The sequence below is a fragment of the Heliangelus exortis genome, chromosome 7 (assembly GCF_036169615.1).
Source record: "Heliangelus exortis chromosome 7, bHelExo1.hap1, whole genome shotgun sequence".
Classification (NCBI taxonomy): domain Eukaryota; kingdom Metazoa; phylum Chordata; class Aves; order Apodiformes; family Trochilidae; genus Heliangelus; species Heliangelus exortis.
The window spans coordinates 32,500,607-32,512,192 of record NC_092428.1 but is presented as its reverse complement, the minus strand read 5'-3'; the positions used below and the strand labels follow the sequence as shown (position 1 = coordinate 32,512,192).

Sequence of the window (11,586 nt, the reverse complement as noted above, 5' to 3'; positions counted from 1 at the left end):
GATGAAATATCACTCTCCAAACAGTGAGATGGGGGCAGAATCTTAATAAATCGAAAATAAAAATTGAAGTCTCTAAAGGTTTACAGAGTCAGGACCTTTCTTTCCACTGCTCTGCAAAGATTCTGTCCAAGGTGTGGGCATCCCGTGTGTTTTGGTGGCACTTTAAGGAGTGGTTAATCTGTAGTTGGTTATTCTCCCAGACAGTCAGTAATAATAATTTGAATGAGGACGATTAAAAAAAAAAAAATGCATCTGGCAGCTCCATGGGTGTGTTGTGTTTTTTGTTGTTGCTGGTTTGGTTTTGGTGGTTTTTTTTTTTTGTTTTTTTTTTGTTTTTTCTCCTTTTCAAAGAAATACAATATAAAACAAGTCAGAGGCACCAGAAACAACTCCAAAATAATTATGAAACCAATAAATAATCTCCGAGCTCCAACGTATGCAGATGACTTTCCAGAGGAAGCAGCCAGGGCTGTGTGTGCAGCAGAAGCCTTGGAAAGGGGGGGTGGAGGGGGAGGTGGGAGCTCCACGGGACCGGGGGCACCCCCGGGGACCCCCTGGATCCCCCCTGGCTGCTGCGGGAGGACCCCGCAGAGGGGCGGCCGCGGAGCGCGTTTGTTCCGCGGTCAGGAGCGGGGTGGGCGTAAGCCAGCTCGGACAGGCTGCTCATTGACTGCAACGGTCACCAGATTTTAACTTGCCAAAAAAAAAAAAAAAAAAAAAAAAAAAAATCCACCAGCAAACAAATCGCAACGAAATAATAATTAAAAAAACAAAAACAAACAACCGAAAAAAACAACCCCAAAACTTTTTTAAAAAAGCTGAACAATTTTTTTTTTTTTTTTTTTTTTTTTGTCTTTTTTTTTTTTTTTTTTTCTTTAAGAAAGCGGAGCCCAACTCATCAGCAGCTCATGCAGGAGGGGTTTTGGAGTTAACTGCATGCAGGAAATCTCTCACATCCTGAGTCCCAGCTCGCTCCTCTCTGTAACTGTATATTATGGTGCTGCTCTCCAGCCCCAGCTGATGAAAGTTTCTCTCCCTCAGTCTGGGCTGAGATGTCAAAGCGGTTCCACGCCGAGCAGCAGCGCTGCCCCCCCCCGCTCCCCGGCCTCAGCCTCGCCTGCTGCCTCCTCCTCCTCCTCCTCCTCGCAGCATCACCCCGGGCTCAAGGTAAGTTCCCCCCAACCCCAGCTCCTCAAGTGCCCCCTTTACCCTCAGATGTCCCCTACGCTGCTTTTTAACACCCGGCGCGGAATTTGCGCCCTCCTCCTTCCCCCCATCTCCGCGGTGCCCCCGCAGCTCGTAACCGCGTAACTCCCGCTCCCCCCCGGAGCTCTACCGGGGAAAACTCCGCTTGGCAGCCCCAGGACTCCCGGGGACTGAATGGGGGGAGCTGGTCCCGGGGACCCCCTCCCATCCCCATGGGGCTGTCCGGAGGTTTTGGGGAGCCCCAAATATCTCCCCCGGCTGGGGATGCACTGAGGGTGTTTGGCAAGGTTGGGGTTGGTGTTTTCCGCCGGGATGAATTGACTGAAAAAAAAAAAAAAAAAAAGGAAAATCCCGACGGGAAGATCCTCCCGGCTGGGGAAAAGTTTCCTCTCGGCTCCGTTCATTCAAAGTCGGCACTGGGCAAAGCTCGGTGGCTGCTGGAGGGGTTGTGGTTTTTTTTAAAAAATTATTTTAAAGGTGTTTTGGTTTTGGAGTGAGAGGTTCTGTGATAGCTGCCTTACAGATAGGGAAACAGCCTTAAAACAATAATTTAAAAAAGAGAAAAAAAAAAAAAGAAAAAAAGCGACTTGTCTCTGCACAGCAAATCTGGGGTTTATTCCGGAATCACTGGAGGGCCCAAGCTCTGTCCTGTTCGAGGAGCAGCAGCTGACAATGCATATTTTATGTGAGAGAGGAAGGGAGATCCTCTTGGATAAACCCATGGAACAGCGCTGCCGAGTGCCTCTGTTCCTCTGTGTTACTGCAAACTCTTCTTGGGGCTTTTTTTTTTTTTTTTTTTTTTTTTCATGCTAACTTTAAACTTTGTAAATGTTTGCTTATCTCCGGATTTATGCACAGCAAATTTCCCTGGGACCTGGGTTCTTGGACTGGCTAAAAGTATCAAAGATAGAGGTTTTATCCTGTTATCCAGCATGTTGGAACCCTAGGGTAGTAAGCAGGGCAACTGGTTGTGTTTAATCAAGCACCTGGGATTTGATTTTAATTTAGGTTGATTAATTAATTAATTAACAGGAGATGAAGCTTTGCCTTGCCTTGGGGAGGGGTGAAAGAGAAAAAAAATTTCTTTTTTTTTTTTTTGTTTTTTTTTATCAGCACCTTAGGGCTGAAGGCTGCAGAGGGTCTCGGGTAGGGGAGGAGAATGAGGACCCCCAGGGCTGTTCCTGTTGGGTGGGTCGAGGTGTAGGTGCCCCTTATCCTGAGCCAGGACTCTCCAGCTGTTGGAGATGCACTCTGGCTCCTTTTGCCCCAAGTGAGAGCCATGACCCCCAATCTACATGAACAGGGTCAGGGGGGTGTAATAGGACCAAGTTGCTGGAACCATCTCAATTCTTTTATCAGCAATTCCAGTCCACTCGTGTGCTGCTCAGTCCATCCCCATGATTTTTTCCCTTCTTCAGCTGATTATAAAAAGGATGAGCCATGATGGGTGCTTCAAGCAGTCACCTGTGACAGAAATTATCACACCCAAAGTAGTTGTCCCTACAAGCAGAGGGTGAAGTGTTTGTAGCTTACTTAGATCTAGCACACAGGATGGTGAAATGGGGGTGGAAATCCTGTTACCTGGGTGCTGGGATTCCCCAAGAGCCAAGCTGAAGCTCTAAGGCTACATTTCCCCTGGTGAATTAATCTCTCTAAAGTTTTTGTCAGCTGCTCATCTTTATGGTGTCCACCTTCAGCTGGCTCAGCTTGGGCAGCAGGGATGTTTTTTGCTGCTGAATTTTGGGTTTGCCTTGCTAAACCTCACCTCCTCTTCTTACCACACCACATCTACAACTTGCTCTTTGCCTCTGCAGCCAGAGTGCTCAGAGAGCATCCTTTTCCTTAATTCTTTTTTTTTTTTCTTTTTTCCTTAATTTTTTTCTTTTTTCCTTAATTTTTTTTCTTTTTCCCTTAATTCTTTTTTTTTTTTTCCTTTTTTCCTTAATTTTTTTTTTTCTTTTTTTTTCTCCTTTCCCTGTGGAAGCAGAGACCAGCTCTTTAGCTGTGCCAGAGCATGTGCTGCTTTCTTGGTCACAGAGGTGCTGAAAGTTGCAGCCAGGTGCTGCTGGACCTGGTGACAAGAAGTCCTCTTAGCTCTGCTGGCACCATCCCCACTGGGTGTTCAGCAGCACTGCTGCTCTGCCTGCCCTGGAACCACTGGTAGGGAGCTGAGGTGCTGCCAGGACCCCCTCATTTCTACAGAAAGACAGGCTCAGTGATGACAAGAGAAATTTAAGTTACAATACACCATGAAAAGGAGTTTTCAACCAGGGCAAGAGACACACCTGATGTGGCACTGCCCTACTAAAAACTCCAATATTCGACAGAAATTATCATTTTATGAGCTGAGCCACTTGAAAAGCAGCCTTGCGTGCTCACTTTAATGGGAGTTTCTGATTTTTATGGTTCTACAAATTGTCTTTTCACTGTTGCCATCTCTTGGCTGCTGACTAAAGGACCTCGTGGGCTAACTGAAGTGTCAGCCTCAACAAAGCAAAATCAGCTTTGCTGCCCAGGTGGAGGGTCACATCCAGTAGGTTAAAGCTAATCTTAGGGATTTAGCCAAATGCTTTAAAATCTACATCTGGGGAAGCTTTTTGCAGAGTTGGGGCCTTCCTGTATCCTTCATCCTGCAGGATGGAAGTGATGGGAAGTGCTTCCCAGTTGGTGTGTTTGGGGAAGGTTTTCCATCTCTTTCAGATATTTGGTGTTAGATGGAAGAAAAGCAGAAAAACCAAAACCTTAAAACTGCCATCCAAAATTTTTCACCTTCAATTAAAGCAACCTTCCAGTCAGATTTTAGTTTTGTCAGCTTCTTGCTACTGCATTGGCTGTCGTGGGCATAAATGAAGAGAAGAAGAAACCTTTCCTCCTCTCTCACTTTAAATCTCACCTCCCCAGCACTCTGTGCTTTACAGCTGACTTCCAAATTTTGCTGCCTTTCAAAAGGGGCTTGTGGCAGATATTTACAGGCTGTGTATAATCACCTTCTTGTCTGGCCATTATCCCCATCAGGTCCCCTGCAGACAGCCTGGCAGGAGCTGTCAGTGTCCATGGGGCTCCCTGCATCCATGCCAAAACACCCAGCTGAGGATATGATGCCCATTTTCAAATCATCTTCACATCCTTACCTCTCCTGCTCACCAGGGAGCTGCTGGGTTGTTGCCTGATGTTTTCTCACCTCTTGCTTTCCTTGAGATTTTTGGGAAGGTCTCAGCCACATAGAGCATCCTTGAACTCAGGATTGTCCTGGTTGGATGAGGGGGAATAAAGAGTGGAAAAAAGAGAGATTTAGCTTAGATATAAGGAAAAAAATCTTTGGTGTGAGGGTGCTGAGCCCCTGTGCCAGGTTTCCCAGAGAAGCTGTGGCTGCCCCATCCCTGGCAGTGTCTCAGCCCAGGTTGGATGGGGCTTGGAGCACCCTGGGCTGGGGGAGGGGTCCCTGCCCATGGCAGGGGGGATTGAAAATGGATGATCTTGAAGGTCCCTTCCAACCCAACCCAGTCTGGGATTCTGTGACTGACAAGCTACACCAGGGGCTGCCCAGGTGGCATTTTTCTAATGACACAGGAGTGACTGCAGCCATCAGGGTTGTGCTCATCTGTTACTTCCACTCAGGCTGTCAGCTGTTGCCAATGCTATAATTCATGAAATTCTGTTTTAAAAAGGCTGAATTAATGTATTTGGTCCTCCACCTGACCTCACCTACCCTAATCCTGACCCATTCATCACTACTGGGCCCTGTCTTTCTAACCTATCTCAGATTACCAGTGCAAGCTGTCCAAGGAATCCAGCTGGGCTTTGTTCACCTTGGTGCTCTTGTGCATCCTTTTGGGCAGTCCTGTTTGCACCCCAGGGCTGTGGGGTTGCATGTGGGCAGTGAGCAGGGTGATGGAGCAGCCAGCACCTGCATGTCCAGGGGGTTTTACCAGCCCAGCTTCTGCTGGGGATGCTGCCAAGCCTCCTGTCCAAGGTCCTGCCTTCTGGAGACTGCGTCTTTGAGGGCTGCTGGGGTGGATTTTATCTTGATTTTTTGCTGTGAGAGTTGTTGTCAACCAAGAAGTGACATTTTTAGGGTGTTTGCAATTAGGGCTGCAAGGCTGCTGAATTTCTACTGCCAGGCACCAGCAGGATCCACCCTGCTCTGCATCTCACACAGCTTCCAGTCCTGCTTAGGATGCCAAGCCCTTCTTGCTGTTCATATTGTAGGGATGTTTTATTTAATCCCCTTTTTTTCTGAGGGCTTTTCCCTCTACAAGTTTTTGTGTTTTACTCTAGGTCCTTTCAGATTTTTCCTCTTCATTTTGCATTCATGGTGTACTTGCATTTCAAGTAGCTTTTGAGATTACTCCTAGGACAAAAGCACATAATCTCCAAAATTTGATAGTACTAAAGGCCTAAATCACTCCTGCAGAGCCTTCTCTTAGGCCTTGCTGAGTCCCCAGGGCATATTTATGATAAGCTAAATTAAAAATCTATATAATATGGAGGATAACTGTGTGTTAGAGGCTTGTATTTGGTTCTTGGTAGGACAGTGCAGTCTAAAAGGACTTTTAGTTTCCTTTTGTTGCTGGCTAACACAGAGCAAACTGCTTCAGCTGCAGGAAATTTCTACCTGATGGGGAAAGATGCAGCATCTCTCTTCTGATCCCCCTTCCTTTTGGAATTGGAGGCCATCAAAGTGTATCCAGGTTAAAAACTGCTCTTGCATTTTGGCAGGGATTTGAAAGCAAGAGGAAAGGGGTGCAAATGAAACAGGATTGATGGCTTCAGCTGTTGGCTCTTAGGGGAGGAGAAGGCACCCCCCTTGGGGTTGAAGGGAAAGTGGGGGGACATCACAGAAGAAATCACACTCTAGAAAGAAGGAGTTTGTCTTTTTATTTCTGTGTCATGTACGTTCCTTGTTTGTGGGTCTGATGCTCAGGATCAGTTGTCTCACCTCTATGGCTCCTTTGTACAACCTGGTGCTGATGTTCTGGCCTATTCTTTTAAAAATCTGCTTGATAGGATCAGAGGATGTGTGGGTTAGCTGAGCAAAGCTGTGGTAGTGATCCGGAGAGATATCCTGCCCTGAGGAAACAATAAAAATAAATGTTCTTTTCTCCTGCAGAAGGCTGTGAATGTCAGGAGTTATGGACTGACCCAGTGCTAATGGTGACACCAGGTTGCACACATGAACCTGAGCAGCACAGGTGGCTTCAAGTACACTTGGTAGCTCTTCAAGTGTTCTGTTCACTCATGCTTCAAAAAATAGGAAGGCAGACTTCAAGTGTCCAGGTGCAGTTCATTTTTTCTTTTTCATTTCCCATCCACGTTCACCTAAACTCATCCTGGCATTTGCTTTGTCTGGGTTTGCCTCGTGTTCCCAGAGAGCATGGAAATGAGGGGATGATTTGTGTGCACCTGATGAGCACAACTTAAACTCCCACACCGTTTTCTATTTTATTTTTTTTCACTGCTGGTTTTAGATGGGAAGCAGCATCCCTCAAACCAGCAATGCTGAGGGCTCATCATGCCCTGGGGGGTGGGGGTTGGGGCATCACTGGAGCAAAGGATTGCACTGGACCTTTTAAAAGGCAGAGAGGAAATTGTATTTGGGAGAGACATTTTGAAGCTTATTCAATGGAAATCAGCTTTTCTTGAGGGTTTGGAGGGGAGGAGATGGAGGCAAGCACTGGGTCTGGGTTGTCTTAGGCTCATTGCTGGGAAGTGAATATATTCAGTACCTTTTTTTCTTTGATGTTGGATTAGTTGTGCCTGTTCTTGTAAAGCACAGGTTATTATTTCTCTCCCCAAGTGTCTTTGTTAGGTGCTGTCTAGCTGATGCTAATGGGAGCAAGGCTGAGTTGATAATTAAAATGGGAATTTCTGGGGCTCGGATCCCTGGGGAAAGGAGCAGCAGTTTAGGGAGAAGCAGATGTGTCCCAGTACTGCCTGTGCTGGGCTGCTGCTGAGTTCAGACAGGGCATCCTTCACTGTGCCATCCTGGAGGTGCTTGTGGGAAGGGCAACCCTTCATATTGCTCAGCTTCTCTTAGCCCTGTCCTGCTTGGTTTCATGGGAAAGAACGACTGGGTCTGATTTATGTGATGTGCATCAGGACTTGGAAAAGAAGCAAGCTTAAAACAGGGAGTGAAGCAAGAGGACAGAAGTTCTCCTTAGGCCAGTGTGTCACTCCCTTTTCAAAGCTAGTTAGGGTTTCCATCTTGTGTTGATAACTTTTTTTCTGTGGTCTCATAACACTGAGCTGCCCTGGAGGGAACCTCTCAGTACAAACCCATCACCTGCTGTGCTGAGATGCCCTCCAGCCCCCTGCTTCACTGCTTTGTTTCTCTCATTTTGAAACACTAAGAACATTTGGAAATGTTCTCTGTTTTCCTAAGGGGGAAAAAAGAAAAGTCACCTCTCTGGATTCAAGGGAAAGCACAGGAATTTCCACCTCAACATGGGGGAGAATTTCTGGAAGGGTTACAGAGCACTGGCACAGCCTCCCCAGAGAGGTTGTGGAGTCTCCTGCTCTGGAGACTTTCAAGACCCATCTGGATGCACTTCTGAGTTTTGGTCCTGAGTTTTGGCTCTAGTTTTGGTCCTGCTCTGGCAGGGGGGGTGGATTTAGTGGTCATCAGGGGTGCTTTCCATCCCCTGACATTCTGTGCTTCTGTGACTGTCTTTGGCCTGGTCCTGAGTAGCAATTCCTCAGTCAAACGTAACATTACAAATGAGGCTGGACAGCTGTTTCCCAAATATAGGAGCTGTGTATATTCCACACCTGGTAATAAAGCTTGGCTTTCAGCATTTGAAAGGTTCTGCAGGCTCCCTGCCCCCTCCTGGAGTCAATGGCAAATGTTGTTCTCAAACCTCCACTTGTCACATTGTGTTCTGGAGAACAGGGAGGATATTGAGATATCCTGGCTTCTTTCCTCCAGTGCGTTTCAATATGTATTCTGTAGAATGAGAGCCCAAATCCTTCTTGCATTACTTAAGCTTTAATCACACTGCTCTCCCAGATTGCAGCAGCAGGAGTAACTCTGCCTGATGAGCAAAGTTTCAGCTGCAAACAGAGAAGATCTTGGGTGTGTGATGAGGAAGGAGCTGCCCAGCCTGGGTTCCTCATGACCCAGGGAAGGATGGTGGAGCATCCCCAGGGGAGAAAATTGCTATTGGAGAATTAGGAGGAACAAAAGCTATTTTTTTTTTTTTTTTTTTTTTTTTTTGAGGACCTGTCAAGTGTGGTATCTCCCTTTTAATTTCCTTGTAAATGGCTTTCTGGCATGTGCTCACTCCCAAGGGGCACAGAGCTGCCCAGTGCAGCAGAGATGGTTTTGTACTTCAGCCACGACATGACCGTAGATGAGAACTGAAAAGTTATATAGATATTACACCAATATATAAACCATGTGTGTTAGGAAGACAAGTTCAGTTCTGAAATATTTGCCTTAGCTATGCTTTTCACTTTCAATCTGTGCCAAACATGTGCTTGAATGACTGATGGAGTCATATGGTTCCCTGAATAAAGCACTTTATTGTGCACAGACTTAGAGCCTTCCAACAGTTGTAGTACAGAAGCTTGAAGATTAAGATGATCCAACTGCTTAGGGGGTATGTTCCACAATGACCATTTTCTTTTTATTTCTTCTTCTTTTTTTTTTTTTTTCCCCCCTTCTCTCTATTTTTCACCCTAAAATGTGTCATTAGTTTGTTCAGCTGGTTGTTCAGTGACACTGAGTGCAGAGCCCTTGGTGAAGAAGAGCAGCAACTGACCTTCAAGTTTAAGCTTTCACTCCCATGTCCACATAAAAATAGTGAACATGAGCCTTTTTCCATGGAGTTTATGGGATTTTGTGGGGGAGGAGTGGGAGAGCTGCTCCCCATGGCACATCATTTCATCAGCAGAATTAGGTTTAGGAAGGGAATAACTCATGCAAGGACGAGTGATGACAGGAGAGAGTTCTTAGAATTATACAACTGGAATATTAAAAGCAGGGGTTTAATGCTGTTTAGTTAAGGGAATCAGTGCATCTCAAACTCCTATTTCTCATCTGAGCAGTGGATGTGGAGCTGCTCAGTGGGAAGGATGAAGTGGGCACACTGCAAAGCTGTCCCCAGACCTGTCAGGCTGGAGAAGGGACCTTTTTTCCATTAGAAGCAGAAAGAACAGAAAATTAAATTCAGAAATGCTTGGAGTCGTTTTGCTCTTGCCTGTTCTCAGGCTCATCAAAGACCTTTGCTGACTTCTGATGTTTGAAAAATTCTGTACATGAGCTGTTGGTTTGCAACACGAAGGAAAAGAGAAGATTCAAGCCCATAAAGATCCAGGGAATTAGGGGTTTTTCAAAAAGGACTTGTGCTGAAATACCTGAGGTCTTGGGAATGGGGGGAAGAGGAAGGAATCAAGTATAACTTTGTATATGGTTAGGTGTTTGTTTTTTTGGTTTTTTTGGTTTTTTTTCTTTTAAATGACTATTTTTCAGGCAGGCCACGAAAGGACTAATTTTCCCAAAATCTGCAAAGAGAATTGATGTAATGCTTAGAGGTGCAGAAGTTAGTTGGGAAAATAATTTATGATTTTGAACTGATAAAAACTTCACTGCGAGAGATAAAATTTTCATTTGATGCTCAGTCAGCTCTTGCCCAAGCTTTTGTGCTTCCATAGAGATGAGGGCAGAGTCTGGGATATGTTATGCTGTTTTTTTTTTTAAAGTTGTGTCAGTGCTGTTGGTGGGATAATGAGAAACACTTCATTGGTCTAGTGGAGTTTCTGATTTTTGTCCCTTCTTTTGAGAGCCTGCCTGTGTTTTCAGGTAATGGCCAGTCTAAAATTTAAGATTTAATTAATCCATGGATGGATGGTTGACTTGAAGGCAAACTACTGCTTGCCCTAGGCAAGCTACTGGGATTTCTTTCTTTAATCATTATGCACTAGGAATTTTGCACTGGTTTATTTGTATTTATTACCAGGTATTATTTTCTGCTAGTAATAAAAGACAATATATTATTTTTTCTGTCTCAAGTAGAATGGGTACCATTCTAGAAGGTGGTTTCAGCAGGGTCTGTGCCTGTGTGATGTCTGTCTTTATAGGAGATGTTTTGGCTTTTGCTGGAAGATGGAGTGAAATAGATGACTGCAAACACAAATGCCCACTCCTTGGCCACGTAATTGGATAACTGACATTTTTTTTTTCCTGGTATGCACTTGGAGGAGGGATTTTATTTTTTTTTCTTACCACCTCAACCCGTTGCATCCAGCCCCACTCAGTACTAAGAGCACTCACCTTTCTGTTCATCACAAGGCCAAATAAATTGCTCTGCCTGATTAAAAGCATATTAATTTTAAGTAAATGCAAATCTGGAGTGTGTCTGGGCTTCTTCAGGAGATCACATTGCACTGTTGGTACCTATTTTGCCACAAGAGCTCGGAGGAAAACTGAAACACAAAACAAAAAGATAAAAACTGGTCTCAACTTCTTTCCCAACAAGTCCTTGTGTGATACTGTGCAAAGAAGAAAAGTTGTAGAAGTAGAGGGCAAACTATTGAAGTTGCACAAAAATCAGGGACAGGTAACATCTACTCATCCCACTGTTTGGACAAAGTATCTTTTATATAGCTGGGGGAAAAAAAAAAAAGAAAAAGAAAAAGAAGAAAGGGCACTGCATCAGCTTGGATCAAAAGCATTACCTTCAGTGTAGGCTGAAAATAGAAAACAGACACAACTGGGAGGTTTTTCCTGTGAAAAAGTGGGAGAGGAGCTTGCGTCAGGAAGAGCTGGGCAGAATTTCACTGAAATGGAAAACAAGGAGGTGAGTAAGTAGGTGTATGTGACACAGAAGATAGGAAACCTGTGTCTAATCAGAGCTTTCTGGCAATACAGATGGCCTGATTTTCCTCCTCTCTCATGACACGTTGCTGAAATTTAAATTCTCTGATTTCAATTATTACACAATTTATATTGCTGTAATACCAAGAGTCCCCATAGAGGAGAGGCCTGGTTATTAATGTAATGCAAACAACCCTAATGGTTCCAGCTTCAAAGACATCCTAATGAAAATGGATAAAGGAGATGAAGAGTGGCAGGGAGGAAACCCCAGCACGTCCCTGTGCCTGAAGAACTGCAGCCCTGGGAGCTCCTGGGATGTGATCAAGTGATGGAAACCCTTCCTTTTAGCCCAAATCTCCAGTCCTGCCCCATCTCCTGCTGCCCCTCAGGTGCTCTCTGGGAGGGCTGTGCTGCTGCTGCTGCTGCTTGGAGATGGGTGGCCCGAAACCAGGAGAGGAAAACTGGGGCTGTGTTTAATTCAGAGCAAGAGGCTGGGTGAAGTTCCCTGGAGGGAATTGTTTGGTGTTGCAGCCCCTGAGGCACAAGCTGGGAGTGCTCAGGGGCTC

The 11,586-nt window shown here is 45.3% G+C and overlaps 1 protein-coding gene across 1 annotated transcript in view; it reads left to right on the top strand.

The window, feature by feature from the left end:
- Positions 1 to 920: 920 nt before the first annotated feature.
- The window catches only part of ADAM12 (ADAM metallopeptidase domain 12), a 170,460-nt gene continuing 159,794 nt past the window's right edge, over positions 921 to 11,586 (top strand). The window contains exon 1 of the mRNA XM_071749670.1: positions 921 to 1,167. Within this exon, the coding sequence (XP_071605771.1) occupies positions 1,053 to 1,167 (115 nt within the window). The 5' untranslated portion in view covers positions 921 to 1,052. The remainder of the gene's footprint in view (positions 1,168 to 11,586) is intronic.